This window comes from Felis catus, chromosome E3 (assembly GCF_018350175.1).
Source record: "Felis catus isolate Fca126 chromosome E3, F.catus_Fca126_mat1.0, whole genome shotgun sequence".
Lineage (NCBI taxonomy): Eukaryota > Metazoa > Chordata > Mammalia > Carnivora > Felidae > Felis > Felis catus.
In genome coordinates this window covers 38,642,355-38,669,874 of record NC_058383.1, presented here as the reverse complement: position 1 = coordinate 38,669,874, position 27,520 = coordinate 38,642,355, and the positions used below count along the sequence as shown (strand labels likewise).

At 60.8% G+C, this 27,520-nt stretch overlaps 3 protein-coding genes and 1 long non-coding RNA gene across 9 annotated transcripts; 3 read left to right on the top strand and 1 right to left on the bottom strand.

Moving 5' to 3' along the window:
• Positions 1-604: 604 nt before the first annotated feature.
• MMP25 (matrix metallopeptidase 25) lies at positions 605-15,959 on the top strand. 2 transcript variants are annotated; one of them, XM_023246956.2, is made up of 12 exons: positions 605-1,442; positions 1,841-1,973; positions 3,334-3,478; positions 3,557-3,849; positions 8,711-8,887; positions 8,980-9,064; positions 9,215-9,297; positions 10,078-10,230; positions 10,319-10,576; positions 10,725-12,452; positions 15,626-15,672; positions 15,874-15,959. In XM_023246956.2, exons 1-10 carry the CDS (start codon positions 1,353-1,355, stop codon positions 10,994-10,996), a joined length of 1,689 nt encoding a protein of 562 aa, XP_023102724.2. In that variant the 5' UTR covers positions 605-1,352; the 3' UTR covers positions 10,997-12,452; positions 15,626-15,672; positions 15,874-15,959. The 2 variants fall into 2 exon arrangements, with proteins under 2 accessions (XP_023102724.2, XP_044903568.1); XM_045047633.1 differs by having other exon boundaries at positions 812-1,442; positions 3,063-3,478; positions 10,704-12,452.
• IL32 (interleukin 32) lies at positions 15,682-19,018 on the top strand. Of its 5 annotated transcripts, none has more exons than XM_023246978.2 (6): positions 15,686-15,977; positions 17,194-17,232; positions 17,379-17,435; positions 17,844-17,873; positions 18,035-18,097; positions 18,494-19,018. In XM_023246978.2, exons 2-6 carry the CDS (start codon positions 17,218-17,220, stop codon positions 18,809-18,811), a joined length of 483 nt encoding a protein of 160 aa, XP_023102746.2. In that variant the 5' UTR covers positions 15,686-15,977; positions 17,194-17,217; the 3' UTR covers positions 18,812-19,018. The 5 variants fall into 5 exon arrangements, with proteins under 5 accessions (XP_044903571.1, XP_023102746.2, XP_023102747.2 ...); XM_023246979.2 differs by lacking the exon at positions 15,686-15,977 and adding an exon at positions 16,114-16,849; XM_045047634.1 differs by lacking the exon at positions 15,686-15,977 and adding an exon at positions 16,114-17,025.
• Positions 19,019-22,540: 3,522 nt separating this feature from the next.
• On the bottom strand, positions 22,541-26,924 carry ZSCAN10 (zinc finger and SCAN domain containing 10). Its single transcript, XM_023249718.2, has 5 exons — positions 26,360-26,924; positions 25,875-26,142; positions 25,602-25,666; positions 25,369-25,426; positions 22,541-24,128 (listed from the first exon to the last, which is right to left on the bottom strand). The coding sequence occupies exons 1-5, from the start codon at positions 26,753-26,755 to the stop codon at positions 22,567-22,569; spliced, it is 2,349 nt and encodes a 782-aa protein (XP_023105486.2). The 5' UTR covers positions 26,756-26,924; the 3' UTR covers positions 22,541-22,566.
• On the top strand, positions 26,511-27,520 carry LOC123382525. The gene is made up of 2 exons (XR_006591007.1): positions 26,511-26,623; positions 26,911-27,520. It is a non-coding gene; the product is annotated as an uncharacterized LOC123382525 (long non-coding RNA).

Sequence of the window (27,520 nt, the reverse complement as noted above, 5' to 3'; positions counted from 1 at the left end):
GACAGTTTTTAGAGGCAGGGACTTTACCCAGGCGACGAAGGTAAAGGGAGGCCGTCAGGGTGGCCCGTGTCCTCACAGAGGAGATGTGGACACACAGAGGCAGCCGGGCTGGCGGGCACAGAGGGCGCGCCAGGGCCACCTTTGCAAGCCCAGGAGAGGGACGGAAACGGCAGGAGGAAGCCACCTGGCCGCCACCTGGGTCTCGGCCCTCCAGCCTCCGGAACTGTGTGGACAAATACATGTCCGCTGTCTCCGGCACCCGGTGTGTGGTGTTTGATGAGCGCAGCCGGGATCTCACTGTTTGAGTTTGCGTCTCCAGCTCGCTAATCCTGCTCATTATTTATTTTGTCTAAAACACGTGGGGCCCGGTCGCTGCACGGCTCCAGAGACAGAGCCTTGGCCCTCGCGCGCCCCTCGCCCCTCTCGGGGAGCCCCCCCCCCCCGCCCATTTCTCCCTGGGCTTCCCCGGGAAGGGGTGAGGCGTGGCCCTGCGGGTCCCCGAGCCTCTGCGGGATCCGCCCCTCCCCCCCCGCCCCCTCCCGGGTCCTAGGCGCCCGAGCCTCCGCACGGGCCCCCGGATCCTAAACGTCTGGCACCTGCGGCGAGGGGGGCGCGGCCCGCGGACGCCGAGACCCCCGCAGCCCGCGTGGCGGGGGGACAAGCGCCCCCCGGCGCCCGCGGAGCAGGGGCGCGTCCCAGCCCCCCGCCGCGGGGGGGGGCTCCGGGCAGGGCGGGAGGGGGAGGGGCGCCGCGGAGCCGCCCCTCCCCCCCACCCCCTCGGGCCCGGCCGCGGCGTGCGGAGAAAGGAGAAACGAGCCGTGCCCGGGAGAGTCCCAGCGGAGCCGGCTTCTGGGAAGAGAAACTTGCGGCCGCGGCCGGGGGAGGCACGGGGGGCGCTCGGCACGGGCTCCTCTCCGCCACCCCCACCCGCGCCGCCCGCGCTCTCGGAAGCTCCCGGAGGAGGGTCTCGGGGTCCGGCTGGTCGCTGCCCGCGGGCCGTCCGAAGACTGGGCTCATCCGGTGCGACAGCCCTGCCCCGCCCGGGGGGAGGGGCCGGGCCGGCCCGGGACCCAGAGGCCGCCGCCGCGCACCCGGAGAGGCTGCACCGCCGCCCCTCCCGTCCCCTCTCCGGCCTCCCGGGGCCCGCAGCGACCCCAGCCCCCCCTCCACCCCCGGGCCCTCCTCTGGACGCCTCCGGGTCCCCCGCGTCGGGCCTCCCTGGGTCCCGGCGCCCCGTCCTCCCGCCCACCGCTCCCACCTCGCGCAGGGTTCCCCGGGCCTCTCCCGGCCCCCGACCCCCCTGCCCCGGGTCCCCGGAGCCGCCGCGGTCGGGCCCCCCGAGCCCCGCGGACATGCTCGGGCTGCTCGCGCTGCTGCTCCCGCTGCTGCCGCCGCCCGCGCGCGCCCAGGAGCCCTCCGCGCAGGACGTGAGCCTGGGAGTGGTGAGCGCGGGGTCTGCGCGCCCCTGGGGAGTGCGGGGGGCGGGTGGGGGGGAGGGCTCCTGGGTCCGGAGGAGGAGGCTGGGGGCTGATTCCAAGTCAGAGCGCCGGGGGATGGGGTCTGGGGACCCAGATTCTCGGACCCATGAGGTTTGGGGCTGGGATTTGAAGATCTATAAAGGGCTTGGGGCGGGGAGGTGGAGACCAGGACCGATGGATCTAGGCAGAGCCCAGGGCTGGAGAGACCGGACTCTGAGAGGGACAGCAGGCAGTGGCCGGGGCTGGGACCCCTGGGCTCCGGATGCCTGGGTGGCTGGCGAGGGTGGGGCTCCCAGGATGGAGAGGGGAAGGGGGAGTCTCTCGCATTCTTCCCCCTTCACCTGTTCCTTCCTGCGGCCTAGGACTGGCTGACCCGCTACGGCTACCTGCCACCACCCCACCCTGCCCAAGCACAGCTGCAGAGCCCTGCGAAGCTGAGGGATGCTATCAAGGTCATGCAGAGGTTTGCCGGGCTGCCTGAGACAGGCCTCCTGGGTAGGTAGACACCCCCCCCCCGCCCCCGCCCTGCCCCTGCACCCAGCGGTTTCTAAACCTCCCCACACACCTGAATCCCGGGAGCTATGAAAATGCTGATTCCCCGGGACCAACCCAGGAGGTTCTCAGGCATTTCTTTTTCAGCAAATAGTTACTAAGAGTCTCTAATGTGTAAGGCCGTTTCTGGCTCTACTGGTACAGTGATGGACAAAGCAGAAAAGGTCCCTGCTCTCATCCCTCTAGAGAAGAGAGACAGACGGATCAAGACTCGAAATAGGCCAGGTCATTTTAGATGGTGATTCGTGTTTTGAAGAGAATGAAATGCTGGTCAGGGAAGATCCCTCTGAAAGGGGTCATGAGTTGAAGGGAGCTCATATGAGACAAAGAACCCAGGGGACGCAAATAAGAGGAGCCAGCCGTGGGAAGATGGAGAGAGTCCCAGGCAAGTGCAAAGGCCCTGTGGTAGCCACAAGGTGGTGTGCCTGTAATGAGAGGAGGATTGAAAAGCTAAGCAAGAGCCTGACTGGGGGATGGGGGGGGTGTGATGCTTGAAAGGCGTTTGGGTTTGATTACAAGCATGATAAGCAACCACCAGAGGGTTTGAAGGAGGGAGACAACTGGACTGAATTTACAGTTGTAAGCTTCCTCTGGTTGCTGATGGAGAATGGAGACCAGGAAGGAGGGAGCTGAATTCAAGGTGCATGTTTTGGAGGTAGAGCCGAGAGGCTCGTCTCTTGGATAAAATGGGGAAGAAGGGAACCGAGGGCGCGCTGGCCGGCCACAGGAGGAGATAGGACCTCGGTGTGCCCTGTTCCCCGCCGAGTAGTGTCTGCATCTGTACGTGCTCGATTGCCCTTTGTCACCCGACCAGTGGTCAGCTTTGACCTTCACTTGAAGACGAGGGGACAGCTGGGAAGGGAGCCGAGCTAGGACAGGGGATTCCAGGCAGGTCTAACCTGGGAGACCAGAGACCCAGCCCGCCTGGTGAGGACTGGGGACCTATGGTGTCAGGTGTGGCCTGGGGGGCTCCAGCCTCAGACGAGTCCACACGGCACCCCATGGCTCCTTTCTGCCGCGTCTGATCACCAGGGCTCAGGGAAGCAGGACCCCAGACCGCAGATCCGAGCACCGCATGGAGGCAGCAGTCCGTCCAGGGCCCGGTGAAGGCTGGGGCGCTGTCCTGAAGAGCTGTGTTGTCCTTTGGGACGAGCTGGCTTCCGGAACTGGGCAGCCTGCGTGCAAATCCAAGCGGCCGCGGGGCCCTCTTGGGCCCGCGGTTCAGCCTCTCTGAGCCTGTTGGTCCGTGACTAGAGCCGGTTGTCCTCCTGCTGATTCCCTTGCCCCGCAACCCCTCCCACAGACCCGCTGACCATGGCCACCATGCACAGGCCCCGCTGCTCCCTGCCTGATGTGCTGGGGGCGGCAGAGCTGGTGAGACGTCGTCGCCGGCGCCGGCGCTACGCCCTGAGCGGCAGCGTGTGGAAGAAGCGAACGCTGACGTGGAGGTAGGAGACGGTGTCCTCCCCACCCTGGCCCGCCGCCTGCCGGGCCCAGCCTCCAACGGCTGCCTTCTGTCTCCCCAGGGTGCACTCCTTCCCCCAGAGCTCGGCACTGAGCCAGGAGATGGTGAGGACCCTCATGCACCACGCCTTGACCACCTGGGGCGTCGAGTCAGGCCTCAAATTCCAGGAGGTGGGCTTTCAGAGCCCGACGGAGCCCGACATCGTCATTGACTTTGCCCGGGCGTACCACCAGGACAGTTACCCCTTCGACGGGCAGGGAGGGACCCTAGCCCACGCCTTCTTCCCCGGGGAACACTCCATCTCTGGGGACACGCACTTCGACGACGAGGAGATCTGGACTTATGGGTCAAAAGGTACGACCTTCCGAGACGTCCTCTCCCCGAGTCTGTCTGTCCCTATGAAATCACACGTATCGATGGACGCTGTGTCCGTTGGGTTTCTCTAGAGCGACAGAACCAGTAAGTAGGATGCTTGTGTGTGCGCGCGCGTGTGTGTAAGTGATTTATTTTAAACAACTGGCTCGTAGGATGGGGGAGGCTGGCGAGCCTAAATCTGTAGGGCAGTCCTGCAGGCTGGAAATTCAAGTGAGAGTTGATGTTGCAATCCTGAGTCCGATGTCTGCAGGCCAGGCCGGCTCGCCTGAAACCCAGGCAGGCTTTCTGTGTTGCAGTCTGGAGGCAGAATTCCCTTCTCCCCCTGGGAAGCCTCAGGTTTGCTCTTAAGGCCTTCAACTGATCAGACCAGGCCCGCCCACCGTGGCACACTGTCTACTTTACTTGTAGTCAACGGATCGTAGAGGCAGAGCCCATCTACACCATACCCCAAACAGCCACACCTGGCCTGGTGCTCGGCTCAACAACTGGGCGCCACAGGCTGGCTCAGCGGACACACAAAATCGCCCATCACAGAGGCCTCTCGGGTGTCCAGCTCCAAGCTGGAGCTGAGGACCGAGAGATGTGAAAGCCGTGCGCAGCAGCTGAGTCACAAGGGTAACCGGCAGTTGCTACACACGGTGATGCGGCTGCGGAAAATCATAGCAGAGGAAGTCCCGGAGGACCACGGTCTCGAGCGGAGGCCCGCCCAGAACCTTTGACGGACGGGACTTCCTAGAAGGGGTGACTTTGTTTATTCCACACACGTGTACCACGTGCCGACTAGCCCACCGGGTCCCGCTGTCCCCGAGTGCGTGGGGGTGCGGGGTGGGCGCAGAGGACAACACGCAAGCCACTGAGCTGGCTGACGCAGGGTAGTCAGGGCTAGTGGCACAGGGGTGGGGGGGGCTGTTTAGTCGGATGGGCAGGGACTGGGATCCCACTCCATCCTGGCGGCAGAGGGGACGGACAGGAAGGGGTCTTGTTCATGGCCGTGGGAGGTGCCGCAGGAGGAAGAGCCGCCGGCCCTTGGAGGGCAGGGTGACTTCACCTTGGCCTTGGGTTTGCACTGCTTGCGGGCCCTTCCGTGCAGGCGGTGCATTAGCGGTTGAGTGTCTTGCTTTAGAACTTGGACTTCTCTGGCTTAGGTCAGGTTCCCCAGAAGTGGAGCTCGCGTTGAAAAGTCTTGTGCAAGCAGTTTCGCAGGGTATGTTCTCAGGGGAAAGGGAAGCAAGAGAGGGCTGGGGAAAGAGGCTTAGCCAGGACGTGGTCTCAGCTGAGAGGAGCCTGAGCTCAGGAGCATGAATAGCTCACAGGGTCGGTCCTGCCTGGGGGCTAGGGTTCCAGCTCTTCTGGTCTTAGCAATCCGCCATTGGCTGCGAGCTTCCTGTGGCCTGGAGGCTGGCCAGAAGGGAGAGCCATCTTCTGGGGAGGGGGGCAGCCAGAGGATGGGCGCACAGGCTCTGTAGGGTTTGGGCGGGGGGCCCACAGCATGCACAGACCTGAGGCTGTGTCACGCAGCATTGAAGCATGCCGGCTTGAAGCGGAACTCAAGTGAGGGCTCCTCTGCTTGCCACGCATGTAAGTCTCTTGACCTCGATGTGCTCGGTTTCCTCGTCTGAGAAATGGGAGTTACAACAGTACCTGCTGGCAGGGTGGGCTTGCGGATCTAACAAGTAATTGACCTACGGCTGTCAGCACAGGGCCGGCCGGAAGTAACACTCTGTTCATTGCCAGCTGCTATGAGCTGGGCCTCGTGGCAGATTAGAGTCAGGGGTACTCGGGGGGGTGGCTAAGGCTCCAAGAGGAAAGTGTAGAACGTGAGGGTCAAGTATGGAGCTGTGGAGAGCCCCACAGTTAAGGGGAGGGTAGCGAGGGGGGGGGGGATCAAAGGAAATGGAGAAAGAATGGGCCCACAGGTGACCAAGAACTAGAGCAAAGAAGGAAGTGGTCAGCAGTGGGCAGGGCAGCAGGCCAGTCCAGTAAGTTACATGGGCCTAGATCTGATCGTCTGGGGACAAAGGGACCTCGGTTGCCTGCAGCCTTGGCAGGTGGGGGAGGAGTCCCGACCACAGTGAAGTCAGACATGAGAGGGGTTGAGGAAGTGAACTCTGAGTTTACACCACTGACCACAGAACTTGCTAGGGAAGGAGAGGGGTGTGGATGGGGGCAGATACAGATATGGAGAGGTACTGAGGTGATTTAGGATGAGGGTCTTGAGCACTTAGTGATGCTGGATGAGCCAACAGAAAGAAAGAGGTGTGGGATGGATGGATGGATGGATGGATGGATGGATGGATGGACAGATGGAAGGATGGATGGATGGACGGATGGAAGGATGGATGGAAGGATGGATGGACGGATGGATGGATGGACGGATGGATGGACACATGGATGGACACATGGATGGATGGATGGATGGATGGATGGATAGATGGACAGATAGATGGGTGGATGGACAGATGGATGGATGGACGGACGGATGGGATGGATGGATGGATGGATGGATGGATGGATGGACGGATGGATGGACGGATGGATGGATGGATGGACGGATGGATGGATGGACGGATGGGATGGATGGATGGATGGATGGACGGATGGATGGATGGATGGACGGATAGATGAATGGATGGATGAATGGATGGATAGATGGATGGGATGGATGGATGGATGGACGGATGGATGGATGGACGGACGGACAGGTGGATGGATGGACAGATGGACAGATGGATGGATGGACGGACGGATGGGATGGATGGATGGATGGATGGATGGATGGATGGATGGATGGATGGACGGACAGACGGATGGATGCATGCATGCATGGACGGGCGGATGGATGGATGGATGGATGGATGGATGGATGGATGGATGGACATATGGATGGATGGATGGATGGTTGGACGGACGGACGGACGGATGGATGGATGGATGGATGGACAGATACATGGATGGATGGACAGATGGATGGATGGATGGATGGATGGATGGATGGACGGATGAATGGACAGATGGATGGATGCATGCATGCATGCATGGATGGGCGGATGGATGGATGAATGGACGGACAGATGGATGGATGGATGGATGGAAGGATGGATGGACAGACATACACAGGGATGCAGGGATGGATGGATGGGTTCTTGTCCTACAGGAGGTGAGCGAAGCAGGGGCCTCACATAGGGCAGGGCAGGAGATAGGAGGTGAGCACGGGGGAGATACAGCTGTCTGCCTGGGTGCACAGGAAGTTACAGATTACATCGGCCGGCGTGTCTTGATGAAATAGGAAACACATCTGACCTACTTGTCCTCTTAAGAGTTAAGGCTGGAGCTGGGGAGCAGCTTGAGGGGCTGTGGGTTTGGAATTGAAGCTAGCGGAGAGCTCAAAGGAACTGCCTGGTGAGGTCTAGAGCAGGACTGGGAGGAGGTATCGATGACCCTCGGAGAGCGGCCACCGGGAGTCTTGTGGACTAGGGCTGAGGCTGCGGTTGTGCAATTCCCCCGGCTGCATGGGAGGGGGGTGGTGAAGGGTGCAATGATGGGTGTGGCCAAAGCGGGAGGCGAAGCAGGGAAGGAGGGGGAAAGAGATCCACTTGTCATAAACACCCAACTTCCTCCAGTTTCTCAGAAAAGGGACTCAGTGCAGTAAGAAAACCCACAGTCCACACGGAGACCTGTCAGTACGGATGCATTTGGACCAAGGTCAGGTGAAGTCGCTGCTGAAAGGCACTAATTGGCCGTACTGTCATTTAACCTGACCGCCCCGTGCCTCAGTTTCCCACCCGTAAAATGAGGCTGGAAGGGGGAGGTTTACGAGACGTCAATGACGGCCCGTGTCACCCCTCGCTCACCCCTTCGCGCTCACGTTCTCGTCCAGCAGCCTTGAGGGGCTGAGAGAAATTTGCTTTCCGACTCACCGGGTCACTTTCGCCTTCAACACTGCTGACCCTGGTTAGGGATTTCCACGCGGCACATCAACACCTGGGCAGCTGCTCGCCTCTCTTGCTGTCTCGCTCCCTCGGCCTCTCGGGGCTGGAGGAGGAGCCGGCGGGCAGCCGCTGGGTCGATGAGGAGCTGGGGTTCGGCCAGCAGCTGGCAGTGGACACAGGCTCCCTCCTGGCGCCCAGGCTGGGTCCCCGAGGACGAGGCTGCGGTCACAGAGGGTGGGAACGAGGCCGGCCGCCAGGGCCGAGAGAGCCTGCCTGAGGAGCCGTCTGAAGCTGGGGAGGGGGGGAGGCTCCCGGAAAGGTGGATGGGGGTGTGGGCACTAGAGGGGCGTGCATGGGAGGAGGGAGTGGAGCACCCTGAGCGTGGGAGAGGGGCGAACGTCTTGGGAACCCCGGGCCAAGGAGACTGAGCGACATTCCTTGTGGGTGGGGGCGTCTGGCCCCAGACGGCAGCCCGAAAGAGGGAGACTCCAAGGCTGGGGCTTCCTCCGGAGACCCGCGTGCACCCCCAGGTTCCCGCTTTCCCCAGAGTGTTTCCGAGCGCACGGGCTTCCTTTCCTGGGGGCCAGGACTACGGCAGGAAGGCCACCCCTTCCTCTGTCCAGGCCGTCTCCTCCTGCCCCTTCCCTGACCCGTTCTGCGGGTCTCCGGTCCTGTCCCCAAGTGTCCAGAACTGCCAGACCAGGCTACTAGAAAAAAACCTCCCGAGTAAGTGAACGCACCCAGGAGGGACGGTGACTCGGGGAGGGGTCTGGGTGTGGCCGTGTCTGGAGGGTCTCCCGCTGTCCAGCTGTCCCTCTGCCCGCAGGCCCCCCTCCGGGGGCTTCCTGGCCGCCGCCTTTTCTGGCGTGGGGGAAGGGTAGAGCTCGAGCCCAGTCTCCCTCCTTCTCCAGATGGTGAGGGGACGGACCTGTTTGCTGTGGCTGTTCATGAGTTTGGCCACGCCTTGGGCCTGGGCCACTCCTCGGCACCCGACTCAATCATGAGGCCCTTTTACCAGGGCCCGGTGGGCGACCCCCACAAGTACCGCCTGTCCCAGGACGACCGGGAAGGCCTACAGCAGCTCTATGGTACAGGGGCTGGGGACCGGGGACGGTGGCTTGCCCTGTGGCCTCATCAGCAGAGTCGGGGGACTCACGCCTCTCCGGCTCTCTCTCCACAGGGAAGGTGCCCCAGACCCCCTACGATAAGCCCACAAGGAAGCCCTTGGCTCCTCCTCCCCCACCCCCTGCCCTGCCCCCAGACAGGTGAGTGAGGGGGGTGACCTCCCTACCTCGGCGTGGTTCTTGGTGAGGTGGGCTTGGTAGGAGTCCCTACCTCCCGGGGCTCTTCTCAAGGGTAAGTGAAGACACTAGGAGCCCCGACCCCTCTCTGCTCACCTCTCCTTTCCATTGTAGCCCCTCTCTCCCCACCCCTGACCGATGCGAAGGCAATTTTGATGCTATCGCTAACATCCGTGGTGAAACCTTTTTCTTCAAAGGTGAGTCATCTTAGATCTCCCCTGACGCCATGTAGTTGGCGTCCTACCCCCTTAGGATGACCCACCAGTCCTGTGGGGTTTCCCAGGACTCGGGACTATCAGTGCTGACAAAAAAAAAAAAAAAAAAGGAAAGCCCTGGGGGTGCCTGGGTGGCTCAGCCTGTTGAAGTGTCTGATTCTCGGTTTGGGCTCAGGCCACGATCTCATGGTTGGTGAGTTCAAGCCCCACATGGGGCTCTGTGCCCCTGGTTGGGAGCCTGGAGCCAGCCTGCTTAGGATCCTCTCTCTGTCTCCTCTCTTCTTCCCTCCCCAGCTTGCTCTCTCTGTCTCTCTGTCTCTCTTACTCTGTCTCTGTCTCTGTCTCTGTCTCTGTCTCTGTCTCTCTCTCTCTCTCTCTAAAATAAATAAATAAACTTAAAAAAAAAAAAAGAACTTAAAAGAAAAGTCCTGGGAGAGCTGGTCACTCCAGAGCCCCTGCACCCGTGAAATCCCGATGGACTTCCTCGCCCAGCCGCCAGAGGGAGTCCCAGCACCCACTCTGAGCGAGAAGACTTTTTTTTTTTTATGTTTATTTATTTTTGAGAGAGCGAGGGAGCGAGCAGGGGAGGGGCAGAGAGAGGGGGAGACACAGAATCCGAAGCAGGTGCCTCGGTGAGAGCGTAGAGCCCGCCTCGATCCCGCGAGCCCTGAGATCATGACCCGAGTCCCCCAGGCACCCCCTGGAGGGAGAAGACTCTGGTCATCTCGGGCCCCCGTGGCCACCCCTCCCGCCCCCCCACAGGCCCCTGGTTCTGGCGCGTTCAACCCTCGGGACAGCTGGTGTCGCCCCGGCCCGCCCGGCTCCACCGCTTCTGGGAGGGGCTGCCCGCCGGGGTGAAGGTCATCCAGGCCGCCTACGCCCGGCCCCGGGACGGCGGCATCCTCCTCTTCAGCGGTGAGCGGGCGCCGGGGCGCGGGCGGGGTGGCGCCGGGAGCGGGGTGGGGGGCGCCCCTGCTCACCTGCCGCCCCCCGCGCCCCCCAGGCCCCCAGTTCTGGGTGTTCCAGGAGCGGCAGCTAGAGGGCGCCCCGCGGCCGCTCACGGAGCTGGGGCTGCCGGCCGGAGAGCAGGTGGACGCCGTGTTCTCGTGGCCGCTCAACGGGAAGACCTACCTGATCCGGGGCGGGCGCTACTGGCGGTACGACGAGGCGGCCGCGCGCCCGGACCCCGGCTACCCCCGCGACCTGAGTCTTTGGGAAGGGGCGCCTCCCGCCCCCGACGATGTCACCGTCAGCAACGCAGGTGGGAGAGGGCGCGGGGAGGGGCTGGGGGCCCCGGGGACGGGGAGAGGGGCCCTCCTGGGGGTTTCGGGGAGCCCTCAGGAGGGACGCGGCGCGGCGGGAGGGGCAGCCTGGACCGGCCCCCGAAGTGTCTCCTCCCTGCCCCGCAGGTGACACCTACTTCTTCAAGGGCGCCCACTACTGGCGCTTTCCCAAGGGCAGCGTCAAGGCGGAGTCCGACTCCCCCCAACCCATGGGCCCCAAGTGGCTGGACTGCCCGGCCCCCAGCGCCGACCCACGCGCCCCCAGGCCCCCCAAAGCCACCCGGGAGCCCGGAGCCTGCAACTGTCAGTGCGAGATCAATCAGGCCTCAGGGCGGCCGTCGCTGTCCTTCCTGCTGTCCCTTCTACCCCCGCTGGTGGGGGCCGTCGCCTCCAGCTGAGGGGGACGGTCCCGGGGCGGGGCTCATGAGGGTGGAGCTTCGCCCTGGGGACGCGGACAAATGGCTAGCCCTTAGACTGGACGGGCCATGTGCTCACCCTCGCCGTTCTAGCACCTTCCCTCTCACCCTCCCCCCCCCCAGCCCCAGCCCCACCCCCACCGTTGTCCTGGCTGCGCCACGCGCTGCCGCTACAGGAAGCTCTTTTTCCCGGAAGAGCTGGTGCTTCTCAGCAGCCTGTGACTATAGCCCTGGCCCCACCTGGCAACAGCGGTTCCTCATAGCGGCTCCTGGCTGTTTGGGGCTTTAGAGGACTGGACTGATTGGGGCAACTGAACCCCAGCCCCTCTCTCCACCTGCTGCTCCGAATTTCCCAGAAGAGTCCCACTGTCCTGCTTCTGCAACGTCCCAGGCAATGCCACGTGGATGGGGACCCCAGATCCAACCCTCAAGTTACCCCTGAGCACGAGTGTCCCATATCCTGGGTGACATCAGTGCCCCATGTCCTGGGTGACATCACTGGCCGCCCAGACGACCCTCCACAACCGAGGCCCCTGTGGACCTCCTTTCTGGTCACCATCTTGGACCCAGAACAGTCCCGGTTCAACAGAACATCCTCCAATCCCTAAAAATCCACTCAGTCCCTCCACACTGGAGTGTGCACCGCTTCCCTCAGGGAGAACTCTTGGGTTCTCCGCGGCTCAGTGCTGTGAAGACACTGGACTGAGTTCCCTCTCCATCCAGGGGTCACTGCTTCCTCAGCACCCCTGGGTGATGAGTGGGAGGGCCACCTCATTCACCTCCCACTCCTCCCCGAATTCAGGACCTACATCAGTGCCTCTGGAACTGCACTTCTGGAATCTTCCACATCAGAATCACCTAGGGAACTTAAAAATGCGGATCCCATGCCCTCACCCTGAATCACTTGGGGGCTGGGGCCAGGCGTCTGTACTCGAGTAAGCTTGGGGGGGCAGCCCTGATGGGCGAGGGGGCCGGGACAACAGCTGTCATCTCTGTCTTGTGGTTTTTCTGTGTCTCTGAAGTGTTCTCCCTCCCAGGGACCAACCTGAGCACATTCTCTGCAGAATCAGGTTGATGGCCTTGCTCGAGTAGGATCTATCCCCTTTGGGTGGAGCCGCTTAGGGGCCACTTCCTGGGTTGCCACCCGCCCACGGTGCTGCCTGGGGCTGAGGTTGCGGGCTGCTGTCCCAGCGTGCAGGGCCCTCGGTCAGGACAAGCTGACCAGTCGGAGGGCAACAGCCAGGTGTCTTCAGCCAACCTGTGACCTGAGCATTCCAAGCCACCAGAAAACCCGAAACCCGGGCCTCTGTCCGGATCCTTTCAAAATACATGGAGGAGGAAACTTACATTTTAAAAGCTTATGAGCCCCACACAGGAGGACAATGAAAGTGACCCGAGAGAAAGCCCTTCATTTCTCCTGAGCACAGATGGATCCGGGGTGAGTTCGGTGGCAGGAGCTTGACAGACCTGAATTGCTCTGTCTTGTAGAAGAACTTGGGATTCAGAGTTGACAGGCAGTGGGGTGACAGACGGAAAGAGAATGAGTGGGAGGAGGGAACAGAGAGAAACTCAAAAGTCAGCTAGGGGACCTCAGAGGAGGGCCATCCAATGTGAAATCTGGGGCTTCTTTTAGTGCTACACGGAGGCTTCTTCTCCAGCCTTTAAAAATATTTTAAGGGTGCCTGGCTGGCTCAGTCAGAACGGCATGTGACTCTTGTTCTCAGGGATGTGGGTTTGGGTTTGAGCCCCACCTTGGGCACGGAGCCTACTTTAAAACAAAACACTTTGTCTGCGGCACCCGGCTGGTTCCGTTGGTGGAGCCTGAGGGTCTTGATCTCAGGGTTGTGAGTTCCAGCCCCACAATGAGTGTAGATATTACTTAGAAGTAAATCTTAGGGGGGAAAAATACACACACACACACACACACACACACACACACACACACACACATTCTTAAGTATACTACAGAAAAATGCCAGGTCAAATTGATCACTTTTCTCGTTAAAATGGTCCCATAATCAAAATGTAAAATATTTGTGCTTCAAAGGACACCATTAAAAAAATGAAAAGACCACCCACAAAACGGGAGAAAATATTTGCAAAGGACATATCTGATGAGAGGCTCGTATCCAGAATATATAAAATACTCTGACAACTTAATAAGCAGAAGGTAAATGACCCAATTTAAAAACGGGCAAAGGATCAGAATGCACATCCCTCCAAGGACAACGTACAAGTGGCCGACCAGCCCACGAAAAGATGCTCGACGTCACTAGTCATAAGGGGAATGAAAATCAAAACCACACGGGGATACTATTTCACACCCACCAGGGCGGCTAGAATCAAAAACATCATAGTCGGTGTGGGCGAGGATGTGGAGAAACGGACCATCACGCGCTGCTTCTGGGGATAGAAAAGGGCGCAGTAACTTTGGAAAATTGTCTGGTGGTTCCTCAAAAAGTGGAAGACCTAGTCAGTTACCATAGGAGCCAACAATTCCCCTCCTAGGTGTGAATCCAAGAGACCTAAAACCAGACATCCGCACAGAAACTTGTACATGGGCATCCACAGCAGCATGATTCGTGAGAGCTAAAAGGTGGAACAACCCGAGTGTCCACGGACAGACGCGTGGATACGGGAAGTGGCACGTTCATACAGCAGAGCGTTCTTTAGCCCTCGAAAGGACTGAAGCGCGGGTTCGTGCTACAACCCGAGGAATTGAAAGCCCCGTGCTAAGTGCAAAAGGCGGCCACAAAAGGTCACACAGCGTGACCATCTCTGTGTGATTCCGTGTATGTGAAACATCCAGACCACGGAACTCCAGAGACAGCAGGTGCGTGGCTGTCTGGGCGGGGCTTTGGGATGGGGGGGGTGGTGCTGGCTCGCCTTTCTGAGGCGACGAAAATGTTCTGAAATTGGCTGTGACGGGTGCACGGTTCTGTGCGTGGAATTATACGCTTCAGTGGGGGAGTCGCGTGTGAGTTGTTTCTCGCCAAAGCCGTATAGAAAATGGTGCAGCCTGCCGAGACGCAAAATGCTTGCTGACGGTGATCTGCGAGACCGTCACGGAGGGGCCAAGCGTCTCGTGGCGTCAGGGGGCCGTGCTTCCCGAGAAAGAAGCCCAGGACTGTTACCTGCAGCCGCCACCTTTTCTCTCCCCACCTGGAATTTAAAGATGGCTCAGGGAAGGATCCGGACTCCGAGGTGTGCACGGGGCGTTTCAGACCGTTGACGGGCTCCTAAGGGGCCAGGAGACGCCTGCTGGGGTCTAGTCAATGCGAGTGAGGCTTGCGCCAAGGAGGCTTGCGCCAATGCGAGTGAGGCTTGCTCCCCTCGGGAGCCCAGGTCCTCGTGTTCAAGCCCTAATCCCCAGGACCTCAGACGGTGACCTTATTTGGAGATAGGATCTTTGTAGAGGGACTCAAGGTAATGAGAGGTCACTGGATGGGCCCTCATCCGGTAAGGCTGGTGTCCCTATAAAAATGGGAAGTTAGCGGACAGACGCGCACACCAGGAGAATGACATGGGCACGAAGAGGCCGTCCACAGGCCTGGGAGAGAGGCTGGAACAGACCCTGCCCCCTCGGCCCTCGAGGCCGCCACCCTGCCCACCCTGCCGAGGCCTTGATCGGTTTCGCGGCCCCAGGCACCGGGCAGCCCCAGTGTAGAGGGTAGACACGGCTGTGGTGAAGCGGGGGGACTCTGGGCCAGAGTAGGGCGAGCCGGACTGGGGGCGACCCCAGAACTGCACAGGGCCGGCCGGGACATGGTGCCCCTCGGCCCCAGGAGGACAGTCCCTCAGGATAGTCTGGCCAGCTGACCCTAGGCCCTCAGCTCCTCCTGAGGGCTTCACCCTGTCCCGTGGCAGACAGGCATCACCTCCAGCCTCCCCTGCAGGGGCCCGTGGGGCAGTCTGCTCAGCTCCCCTCCCCACCCCTCCCGGTGGGCCCACCTTAGGGATCTTGCCAGCCCTGCTCTGCCTTGGGCCTGGAGGTGCTTGGAACATTCTCTGGACTTTGGAGCTGGGGTATGCTCCGTTCCAAGTGACCTAGTCAGCATTCCCCAGTACCTTACTTGACCCTCAACAGGATGACTTCATTTTCCAGAACCTGGGAGTGCCCCGATCTCCTCTCACCAGTCTGGACTTTCCCTCTGTCTTTCCCTGTCTCGGGCCGGTAAGATTGAGAAAGAGGCTTGTTCCTGGGCTCTGAAGTTCCCCACCCCAGCTCAGAGAGTGGAGGGGGCACAGCCAGAGGCCCTGCCCACCCCCTCCCAGGCGGTCTCCCTGTCCTTGCTTCTGTCTCCGTGTGCCACACACGTGCGTACACACAAACACACACACACACACACACACACACACACACACAGCCTCACATCCTGCCTCCAAGCCAGGCTCCACCCACCCCCAGCCTCTCCCTCCTCCCTCCTCCCTCTTAAATCAGAGGCTCTCTCTGGAGCAGAAGCATAGGCTGGGAGAATCTGTGAGGTGACCTGGCAGGCTGGGGAGGAGGCTGCAGCCAAAGCGACTTCCAGTGGGGGGTGGGCTGGCGGGGAAGCCGCTTCCCTGAACCCTCTAACTCACACCTGTTCCTCCCCCCCCCCCCCAACCCAGCCAGGCCACAGCCCCCAGAGCCCTGAGCCATCATGTGGTCCTCCAAGGTGAGTGAGAGCAATTGGAGGGGCGGGGGGGGGGGGCCAGATTCCACTTCCCCGCTGTGCGTCCCCCTCTCCCACTCGCGCTGGCCCCCAGACCCCCTGATCTCTCCACGTGCACCTGGCTCTGTCCCATTCTCCTAGGCCAATGGGGGAGTCCACTGGGGAAGCAGGGCGTCAGAGGCATGTGACCCGTGCACTCAACAGGGCCCCAGGCTCATAACCACCCCCGGCTTACTTTGTTGAATGCTCTCTCACTGCCTGAAATTCTGAATAATTATTGACAGACAGCCTCACCGTTTCATTTTGTTGTGAGTCATTCACTTTATACAGTGGGTCCCGATTGTGGGGCCAGATTTCCGGTCTGGGGGCAAACTACGGGGAGAGGGTCTGCGTGTGTGTCTGCTAAGGATACTGAGGAACGCTGTGTATGAGGACAAGGGGGTGACTCCGGGAGCTGGACCCGATGCGTTGGTGGCGCAGCTGGGGCATGGAGGGTCTATAGGGCCAGAGGCGCCGATCCCGGGTAGACCCGGTCCCGATACCCTGGAAACCTGGGGGCGGGGAGGTCGTGCTTTCCTGCCAAGTTTAAAAATTCCATGGGGCTCCTGGGTGGCGCAGTCGGTTAAGCGTCCGACTTCAGCCAGGTCACGATCTCGCGGTCCGTGGGTTCGAGCCCCGCGTCAGGCTCTGGGCTGATGGCTCGGAGCCTGGAGCCTGTTTCCGATTCTGTGTCTCCCTCTCTCTCTGCCCCTCCCCCGTTCATGCTCTGTCTCTCTCTGTCCCAAAAATAAATAAAAACGTTGAAAAAAAAATTAAAAAAAAAAAATTCCTCCCTGCCTGGGCCTGCCGCCCAGGACCTTGGTGTCTGTTCCTCCCTTTTGGGGTGTCCGTCACCTCCCCCACCCCCGTTGTGAGGTTGGCCACAGGCTCCAGGGCCCTGCGGGATTTGTCACAGTGGACTCTGGAATGACCCCAGGCTCGGTGGCCACGCCCAGTTTGGGAGCCCGAGTCGGAGAGCAAATTGTTCCCTGCGGCCAGCGCCCCCGATCGGGGTGACAGGCTGGTGCCGTCAGGGACTCAAGAAGCGTGGAGACGGGTGCCTCACAACAGATATTTGCCCAGAGCCGTGGACGTTCTGCGTGTGGCAGGGACTGCCCAGTGACCAGGGAGCCGGGACCAGGTTTGGTGGAGACCCGTGGTGCCGTGTCCGGGCTGCCCTGCGCTTCTGTGGGGCAAGCCGAGGGTCCGGGCAGGGGAGGTGGGTCTGCAGAGCCAGCTGTCAAGAGCTGCGTACCTGTCACCGCCTTCGAGAGCCCGTCCCTTGGCCAGCCCGTCAGCCGGGACGGAGAGGGACAGGTATTTGGTAACACAGTGGATCCTGAGCACTCTGGGGCAATGCTCACCCATGCGTGTGCACATGCGTGGTGAGGGTGTGCGTGTGTGTGTGTGTGTGTGTGTGTGTGTACAGCAAGTGTGGGGGGTGGCAGGGTCACACGTGTCTGAGTATCACTGTCACCCCCACAGGTGGGCAGAAATCCTATTGAGTTTATGAGGCACCAAATGGTAAGCAGCTCTTCCCAGTGTGTGTCTGGGGGAGAGAGGGGGACCTGGGTCCTGCTGTGTGGAGCTGAGAACGTTCTGGGCCACCCAGGGCCCCCGGAGGGGGAACGATGAGGCCTCTCTCACTTCCGCCTCTCCTCTCTGCGCAGCACCAGCTGGTGGACATCTTCTGTGACAGGACCCAACACCAATCCCGAGGAGCACCGGTGGGTCGCCGCGCCCCCCACTCCCATGCGCTCTACAGTTGGGGTCGGGTGGGTGGTTTCACAATGACCACGATGACGGTGAGGGTGATGGAGATGCTACCTCGGGTCGGCTCACTCCTTACACCTGGGCACCTCCTGGCACACTCTCCTAGTTCACACCCGTGTGCAGGTGAGGGCACAGGGGAGAAATGCAGAGGCCCAGGGAGGCTTAGGAAGGTGATCAAGTCACTGCGCATATTGACGACAGAGCAGGGATGTCAGATACCTGGTCCCCAGGCCTCTGGGCTGGACCCAGTGATGGGGGCCTGGGGAGCAGAGAACAGGTGGGGACTTGGGGGAGAAGAATGCGGGCGGGAGAGGCTGGGAGGATTTTAAACCAAGTGATTCCTCCCCTCCTCCCCCCCGCAGCAACAGAGGCTCAGGCTGGGAGAGGTGGAGGTGAGTCCCCCCCCCCCGCCCCCACCAAAGCTCGGTCCCCAGGGCTACAGCCAGGTTATCGTTATGGGGTCCGGGCTCCTGGCTCCCTTGACACTCCCCTGGACGCGTGGAGGCCACAGACAGGAGCAGATCTGGAGCTCCGAACCGTCCCCTCTCCCCAGGATGGCTTCAACGAGATCATGCTGGAAGCCGTGGACCTTCACCATCATCAGAACAACGACGAGGTGAGTGTGAGACGCCCATTGCAGCCCTGCTTGCTTTTCCTTCCCCCCCTGTTCTGTCTTGATTTGGTCACGTGTGTGTGCAGTGCCCCCCCTGCCGCCCCCCCCCCCCGGGCCGAGCTGAGGGTGGAGGGGTGCCTCTGCGTATGAGGGGCCGCGCGGGGCTGGTGCCGGGCTCAGACGCCCGTCTGCGAGCACCACGCTGCTCCCTGCCGGTGGGGAGGCACGGAGGGGCCGAACCCCTGGATGGAGTCTTCTCGAGTGTGGAGCCGTCGGCGGGAGAGCCGGGCTTCTGGCTCCCAGACTCTCACACAGGTGGGGAGGCCTCAGCCGGGGCCAGGACCTGGGCCGCGTCCTCCAGGTGGGACCCCGACCCGAACGGCACCCCCACCCTCGCAGGAATCCAGTCCGTTACTTCCCGAAGTGCGGCAGGAGCTACGTTCCAGAGTCTTGAGGTCCTCCGTCCTCGACCTGGAAGAGAAGGAGCACCCCGTGGTCCAGAAGACGGAGGAGAGCTTTTGTGACAGAGCCCTGAGGTTGTTCCGAAGGCTGCTGTACCAACTGCAGCTCAAGTGGCAGGCCGCACTGGCGTGGCTGAGGGAGAAGGTGGCCGCCGGCTTTCAGGCCTTCTGCGACGCGGTGGAGGCCATCTGCAGCGCCTTTAACAGTTTCTGCACCTCAGTGGCTCAGGTGTTCAGGAGCGCCGCCCAGGCCTAGCCCAGCCCTCCCCGGCCGCTTTCCTTGTCCGGGTCCGGCCCGTCGCGCTGGCTGTGGCGTCCTAATAAGGGTTGGCTGCGGGCGCCCGGGGGGCTCAGTCGGTTGAGCGTCCGCCTTCCGCTCAGGTCAGGATCTCACGGTTCATGGGCATGAGCCCCGAGCCCCGCGTCGGGCTCTGTGCTGACAGCTCGGAGCCTGGAGCCTGCTTCGGAATCTGTGACTCCCCGCCTCTCTCTGTCCCCTCCCCAGCTCCTGCTCTGTCTCTGTCTCTCAAAAAATAAATAAACGTTGAAAAAAAAACAAAAGTTGGTTGAATTAAACTGAGTGCCTGTTGGACGGGAGGCAGGAGCCCCCAGTGGCTGGGGAGGGGGCAGGACCCCAGGGAGGGGGGGGTTCCACCTGACCTCTATAATCTGTACATGGACACGGGTGACAACTGGCCTGTGGAAAGGGCTGGAAGTTTTCCGGCCTGCGCGTTGCCTGACGCTGGGGCAGCAGCGAGCTCAGGCCTGAGGCACATTTGCCCTTTGGCTTGCTCTTCTGACCTGGGTCTTCATCCTTCACCAGGCCATGGAAACTCCTTGGCTTTGAGGTTGGGGCAGAGGCGGGGGAGGGAGGAGTAGGGAGGGGGAGGAGGGTTCACCCCTACCTGGACCAGAGAGAAGGGCAGCCTAGGGCGGGACAGGACTCAGATCTCGGGCTCAGGCCTCCTGGGGGCCTGCAAATGCAGAAACTGGGGAGGGGGTGGGGGGAGGGGAGCCAGGAGCAAGGCCAGGGCAGGGAGGGGGTCGGCCCAGCTCACCATTTTTGAGGCCGCTTCCCTGAAGCTCCCCCCTCCCCCACTGACTTCCTGCTTCCTGCAGCTGCACACAGATTTTTGCATTGGGGTGTCTAGCCGTAACCGGCAGCTGCTGAGATAGAGCTGGGGGGGGCGGTTTCCGGGGCCCTGACCTGAGGACAGAGCAGGAAAGGGGACAGGTGGGGTGGGGTGGGGTGAGGGTGGGGGAAAACACGCCAGCAAAGGAGAGGCTCCAGACCAGAGAGGTGTGCCTAGGGGTGAGAGGGATGTGGGGAGGTGACTGGGGGCCGGGAGGCCTCACAGCTGGGGGCATTTCTATCACTCACTCCTGTGGCGTTTTCTTTGTTTTTTCTTTTTTCTTTGTTTAATGTTTATTTAGAGAGAGAGAGAGAGTGCGCGCGCGCGCAGGGGAGGGGCAGAGAGAGGGAGACACAGAATGCGCAGCAGGCGCCAGGCTCCGAGCCATCAGCACCGAGCCCGACATTGGACTCAGGGTTCCATCCTATGAACTGGGACAGCATGACCTGAGCCGAAGTCGGTTGCCCAGCTGACTGAGCCACACAACCCCCCCCCCCCCCATCTGCCAGTTTCTTAAAGACCCTTTCGGGTCATACGAATGAACTCTTAATTCTTAGAAAAATCACCTCCCTGGGGAACAGCTGTGAGTCCACGAGGAGTGGGCAAGGGCTAAGCCAGACCCTGATGGTGGCCCTGGTCATCCTGAGGGGTCCTGCTTGCTCATTGCCCCTGCCCGGAGAGGGAGCGGACTTTGGGGAGCCCTGTGCTGGCCCACAGTCTGTTTCATTCCCAGGGGATCCCTCTGAGAGCCTTTTACACTGGGAGGCCCATCTCAGGCCTGAGTCTCCAGCTCCAAGGGGCCGTCCCCCGCCAGGGCCTGATCTAGCTCTCGCTTCCCCCTGGACGTCGTGTCCTCTCCTCCCATGGCCAGTCAACATTCAGTTTCTTTTAGACCCCTGACCCGCATTTTCACGTGACCCTGTGGTCAGACTGTCTCTTACTTCTCCTTGTGCCTTTGCGCTTGACTCCGGTGAGAAGTTGAGAAAACCTGCCTACCGTGTTGAAGACGTCAGGGGCTTTCATGACCCCACGGCCCCATCAAGGTCACCGTCATCCCAAACCTAGTTGGTCGCCTTGGTCTTGCCTCTTTCAAGCCAAATCTTTCCAGGGCCGAGGCCAAATCAATGTCATGGCAAAATGAAGTAATTGCCTGATTAACACCCTCCCATCTTCCCATCGTAAATACACTCTGACCTGGGCCTCTGAGACTGTGTCTGTGTCATCAGGTTCCTACAGATCTCCCTCAGGGACAGTATTCTCTGCTCAAGGACTTTGCACCTGCTGTTCCCTCCGATGACGGTGCCTTCCCCCCGGTTCTTCTGAGGTGGTCTCCCTCTTCTATTTCAGGCTTTGTTCTCCTCAATAGCCCAGCACGTTCCCTGGTACATAGTAGGTGCTCAAGAAATAAAGCCTTCAAATGCTATGGGTTCTCCCAACTTCCTTACTCATTTAGTTGATCAAGAAAGCTTCCTTCTTGAAAAGTTCTCCTCGGGGCATCTTCCAAGGCTCTAATTTGTTCTGGGACATCTGGTGACTCTCTGTACCCCACCTCATCTTCCTCCCAACCCCCCAAAACACGGACCTCCTCTAGATCTGGGGACAGATCTTTCCCAAGTCCCTTGGCCGCTGGCTGACAAGCGCACTGTATGTCCACAAGCATTTGCTAAAGAGCAGTCGTGTGTCAGGCTGGTGGAGGGACAAAGACAACCCGAAAGGTTGTAGGTGACAAGCCACGGACTAGAGCAGGAAGTGTGTGTGCACACGCCCTACAGCTGGGGTGGGTTGTTTTCTTTTTTGCGGTATTACCAAAAGTCACATGATTTTAAAAATCTGTCCACTAGACTGGGAGAAAACGAAATCTGTCCACCGGATTGCCAAGATTGCCTGAGAGGTCGGAGAAGGTGGGCACTCTCCCAAACCACCTTCGGGTTTACAGGATTATGGGTCGTTAGGGGTCCCCAGCCCGCAACCTGTCTTGGCCACCAGGCAGGTTTCGTTTCATCTGCTGGCAGCTTCGATTTGAATCAGTTACCTACATGCCAAAAGCAAGGTTTCCTGGAATGACCCAGAATCTGGGATTTTAAATTATATTCCATTATTAAAGTAATTATTTTTTTCAGGTTTTTATTTATTTATTTTGAGAGACAGAATTCAGGGGAGGGACAGAGAGAGGAGAATCCCAGGCAGGCTTTGGGCTGTCAGCGCAGAGCGTGACGCAGGGCTGGATTCACCAACCCGTAAATCATGACCTGAGCTGAAGCCCGACGCCCAAATGACTGAGCCACCCACGCGTCCCACCATTTTAATTAATTTAAACGGCCACATACAGCTAGAGGGTACTGGACTGGACAGCACAGGTTAGGGGCCGACTCCAGAGAAGGAAGAATTCCGGGTGAGATTCCCGGGCCTTCCTCACAGCTGATTGGGACAGATGGCACCCGTCTGTCGCCCCCCCAACCCTGGCCCTTTCGGGGTGTGTGTGTTGCGGGTGGGGGAGGAGGCCCGTCCTTGGGCCTGCTCCCCCCAGCCTGCTATGGAAGGTGCTGGGGAAGGGAAGGGAAAAAGGCGTCACTGTCACAGTAGGAGGGTAACAGCGTTTTGGTGGACCTCACAAAAAAAATAAAGCAGAGTCATTTTCAGGAAAGCTGTTTTACTTTAGGATTTTGAAATACAACCCTGAAGCCAGGGAGACCTGCCTCCGGGGTAGGGGAAAACTAACACACAGGTCGGGCGGAGCCAGAGGGAGGCCGGGGCGGGGCGGGGCGGGGCGGGGCGGGGCCAGGGACGCCCACCGCAGGCCTCGGTTGCCCAGGACACGGGGGACGCAGAGGCGCGCGCGCGCGCGTGCGGGGCGGGGCCCGGCGGAACCTGCGCGAGGCTAGTACAGGGTCTCGCGGGCGTGGGTTCGCAGGTGGCGCAGCAGGTGCGAGTTGCGGCTGAAGCTGCGGCCGCACTGCGCGCACGAGAAGGGCCTGGCCCCGGTGTGCACCAGCATGTGGCGCAGCAGATTACAGCTGCGGCTGAAGCTCTTGCCGCACTCCCGGCACTCCTGCGGGGGCTCGGCCGGCCTGGACGCCGCCTCGGTCCCCGCGCCCGCGTGGGTGGCCAGGTGCCGCTGCAGGTGGGCGTTGCGCCGGAAGCTCCGGCCGCAGGTTTGGCAGCCGTAGGGCCGCTCGCCGGTGTGGCTGCGGCGGTGGCGGGCCAGGTTGGAGCTGTTGCGGAAGCGGTAGCCGCAGGTGTCGCAGGCGTGGGGCTTCTCCCCGGTGTGGATGCGCTGGTGGCGCGCCAGGTGGGCGCTCTGGCTGAAGCCCTCGCCGCACTCGCTGCAGCGGCACGGCTTCTCGCCCGTGTGGCTGCGCCGGTGGCGGGCGAGGTCCTGCGTCTGGCTGAAGGTCTTGCCGCACTGGGTGCAGTGGTGGGGCCTCGGGCCGCCGTGCGTCAGGAGGTGGCGGGCGAGCCCCGCCCGCCGCACGAAGCGCTTCCCGCAGTGCGGGCAGCTGTAGGGCTTCTCGCCCGTGTGCACCCGCTGGTGGCACACCAGCTGGGAGCTCTGGCTGAAGCTGCGGCCGCACACCTGGCACGAGAAGGGCCGCTCGCCCGTGTGCACGCGCCGGTGGGCCCCCAGGTGCTCGCTGCGCCGGAACGCCTTGCCACAGTCGTTGCACACGTACGGCCTGCGCTCCGGGCCCGAGCGCAGGCTGCCCGAGCACTCCGAGCACTGGTGGCCCTTGTCCTTGGCGTGGATCCGCAGGTGGCGCTTGAGGCTGGAGCGGCGCTGGAAGGTCTGGCCGCAGTGAGAGCACAGGACAACGGCCAGCTCGCGCGCTTCGGGCTTGGCCTCGGGGGCGCGCGGCGACTGCTGGCCCTCGGCGTGCGCCAGCAGGTGCTGCATGAGGCTGGCGCGCCGCTGGAAGCCCTGGCCGCACTCGGCACACAGGAAGGCGGGCTCGGAGGAGTGCGTCTGAAGGTGCTTGTTCAGGTGGGAGCTCTGGCGGAAGCGGTGGCCGCACAGGTGGCAGGCGTGTGGCCGCTCGTCCGTGTGCGTGCGCATGTGCAGCTTGAGGATGGAACTGCGGCCGAAGCTCTTCCCGCAGCGCTCGCACGGAAAGGACCGGGCGCCCGGGTGACTCCGCAGCTGGTGCGCCTCCAGGCGGGCCAGCTGTCGGAAAGTCACCCCGCAGTCGGTGCAGATGAATTCCATCTCTGCCTCCGACCTGGGAGGCCCGTCGGCCACTTTGACCTCCAGAATGTCACTCCTGCTGGGAGGGGACCCTCCTCCGCCGGTGCCACTCACTTCGGGGCCAGGCCCCAGCACCTGGACCTGGGGCTCTTCCGCCGCCGCAGGACCGTCTGCCTGAGGCTCTGTTGAGAGGGCCGCAGGCCAGGCGACCGCCTTGGGCTCCTCTTTGAACTCCTCATCTGGGGTTCTGCTTCCGGGTCCTGAGAGAGAAGCAGGAAAAGGGCGGGGGGGTATGTGGGCAGGCCTATTCTTAGAGGCCCCCAAGAATTGCCAGGGCCTCATTGCCTCAAAGCAGAAAGAAACCCAGGATCCCGAAATCCGGGAGGGGGCGGGGGGGGGGGGGGGGGGCAGAAGGTGACGGTAAAAAACATAGAATTTACCGTAGTAACCATTTTAAAGTGCACAGTTCAGGTCCATCAGGTACATTCCCAGTGTTGCACAACTGTCACCACTGTCTATCTAGTGTCAGAACTCTGTCCTTCCCCTGGATGGAAACCCCAAACCCCTTAGCAAGCACTCCCATGACCACCCGTTTTAAAAGCTCAAAGTTAACGGGGTTGATGATTACATCAAACACAATAAGCCTCTAAAATAAGTAAAGGAGGGGCGCCTGGGTGGCTCAGTCGGTTGAGCGACTGACTTCGGCTCAGGGCAAGATCTCACGATTCGTGGGTTTGAGCCCTGGGTCCGGCTCTGTGCTGCCAGCTCAGAGCCAGGAGCCTGCTTCGGATTCCGTGTCTCCCTCTCTTCCTGCCCCTTCCTGCATTCACGCTCTCTCTCTCTCTCTCTCAAAAATAAATAAACATTAAAAAAAAATTTTAGGGGCGCCTGGGTGGCTCAGTCGGTTGAACGTCCGACTTCGGCTCAGGTCATGATCTCGCGGTCCCTGGGTTCAAGCCCCACATCGGGCTCTGTGCTGACAGCTCAGAGCCTGGAGCCTGTTTCAGATTCTGTGTCTCCCTCTCTTTCTCTGACCCTCCCCTGTTCGTGCTCTCTCTCTGTCTCAAAAATAAATAAGTGGGGCGCCTGGGTGGCTCAGTCGGTTGAGAGTCCGACTTCAGCTCAGGTCACGATCTCACGATCTCGCGGTCCGTGAGTTCGAGCCCCGCGTCGGGCTCTGGGCTGATGGCTCAGAGCCTGGAGCCTGCTTCCGATTCTGTGTCTCCCTCTCTCTCTGCCCCTCCCCCGTTCATGCTCTGTCTCTCTCTGTCCCAAAAAAATAAAATAAACGTTGAAAAAAAAAATTAAAAAAAATAAAAAGTATAAAATAAGTAAACGAATGGAGGAAGGAAGAAAGGAAGGAAGGAAGGAATTCGTGTTAACGTAGCCCATTTTTAGCCAAAGAGGCTAAAAAGTCAGGTAGGGTCTGGAGCTTTGGAGACCACTCTGGAAACACAAGGAGAGAGCCTTCAGTGGTCCCCAGCAGGAAGGGCCGCTTACCCAGAGGGTGGACAGGCCACGCCTTCTTTGCTGGGACATCCTCGAAGGTCAGGGACTCCTGTAACAAAAGGATGAGCCAGACCCTTGGTGAGAGAGGAGTGGGGCTGTGAGCTGAGGGGGATGGAAGACTCTGAGGGTTTAAACTAAGGAAGACACGGATTTGCCACAGCAGCAGGGGCAGAGAGCGTCCGGGGGCCGAGGACGGTCTGGACGGAGGGGCCGGGCCAGCTCACCAGCACAGCTGCAAGCTCCTGGTCTCGGGAGTCTTCCTCCAGCCACAGGACAGGGCCCTGGGGGGCTGGCAGCGTCGGGGGGAGAAAGAGAGAGCCGTTAGGGGGCTGACTTACCCTCCCCCGGCCGTGCGGGGGGCGCACCCGTGGTCAGGGCCCTGGGAGAGACATCTCGGCGCTCTCCCATCCCTGTCAAAGAGGGGGGTGCCTTCGTCTCACCCCGTCCTCACGTACCGGGCCTCCTGGCTCCCGCCTGCCCGGGCACCAGCTGCTCACCACACTCTTGCAGGGCTTGGAATGTCCTCTTGGGGCCTGGGCTCAGTGGCTGCTTTGAACTTGGGGGATGTCTCCAGGTCCCCAGCTCAGCAGGCTTGGAGGGCCCTGGCTGGGATGCTGGGGGCTCCACGGCTGGCTCCGGGGCGGGGGGTCCTTCTGAGGGCACTTCCTTTTTGGGGCTGTGGCTGGAGACCTGGGAAGAGCCCCCCTGGTCCTCCGAAGTGACGTCTGCACGGGGACAATTCTTGCCAGCATTAAAACTAAAATCCTGTGCAAAATGCGTCTGTGTCAGGTGGCGAACAGGGCAGAGGGACAATGCGCGTCCTCCTCACTCCCAAGGGAAAGGGGGCCACGGAAAGGGGAGGGTCACAGGACTTAGGAGGTTAAGAAGCAATTGTCAGAGGGAGGAAAATGGTGTCGGGTGATTCCTTCACGGGGCACCCGAGTCCCTGTCTTGCCGCCCGGCCGCCCCCCGTCCCCCTTACCAGTGGCCCCACGGCGCTGGACTCCCTCTGGACACCCTCCAGCAGCAGCACAACCTCCTCGCCGTCCCTGAGCTGCTGGCCCTGGAGCCGGGCCAGCAGGTGCGGGGGCAGCACGCTCAGGAACTGCTCCAGCACCAGCAGCTCCAGGATCTGCTCCTTGGTGTGCAGGGCCGGCCGCAGCCAGCGGCAGCACAGCTCCCGGAGCCGGCTCAGGGACGCCCTCGGCCCCATGTCCTCCTGATACTGGAAGCATCTGAAGAGCTGGTGAGCCACCTCGGGCCGGGGCCTGGCCTCGGTGTGCCTGAGGTCCTCCTGACCGACGGCCTCCTCTTCCTCCAGTTTGACTGCTCCGAGCTGCTCGGGCTCTCGGGCGGCCGGGACGGGTTCTTCGAGCATCCTTCAGCCGGGGGGGGGGGGGGTGCGGCGGGGCACGGCTCGCTGCAGCTGGTCCCACTGTCAGGTCTCTCCCGCTCTGCTCCCACACCTGCGGTGTTAAGAAATGCCTAAAGATGTGACCTCCGGAGGAATCATGTTTCTCTCGCTGGTCCTAGGCAACGGCTCGGACGGCAGGACAGCCCCAAACGCGAAAAGGCAGAGAAAACCGACGGTTCCGTGTCTTCACTCCTTCCTGCAGCATTTCGAATTTCACGTCACTTCACCCCAGTGATCAAAAGTGGCATCTCTGAGACAGGACCGCCTGGTTTCCCCGCCTCCTGAGGTCCCAGGGAGGACACGGCACCGCCAAAGAGGGGTTCTTGGCAGAAACGTTCCATCGCAACGCGATCCGGCCTTTAGACCCCACTTTGCACTGCAGAAATAAGAGTGAGTGGGAGGCGGGGGGGGGTGGGGGCGCAGTGGATGAGAGCGATGGTGTTTAAGGGGACAAATTTGTAACTCATAGTGAATAACCCATAGAGATCTAATGCACAGTAGAATGGATATAGACAATACTACTGCGGGGTAATTATGTAGTTCGATAAATACCACTGCCTCAGCAGTCGTATTATAATATACAAACGTATCGAAGTAACAGGCTGTACGCCTTTCACTGACACAATGTCACACGTCAGATTTATTCAATTAAAAGAAAAAAAAAAAGAACAAGTGAAATGATCCCTCAAGGAAACAATGGAACGAATTACAAATGCAGAATATTTCTGG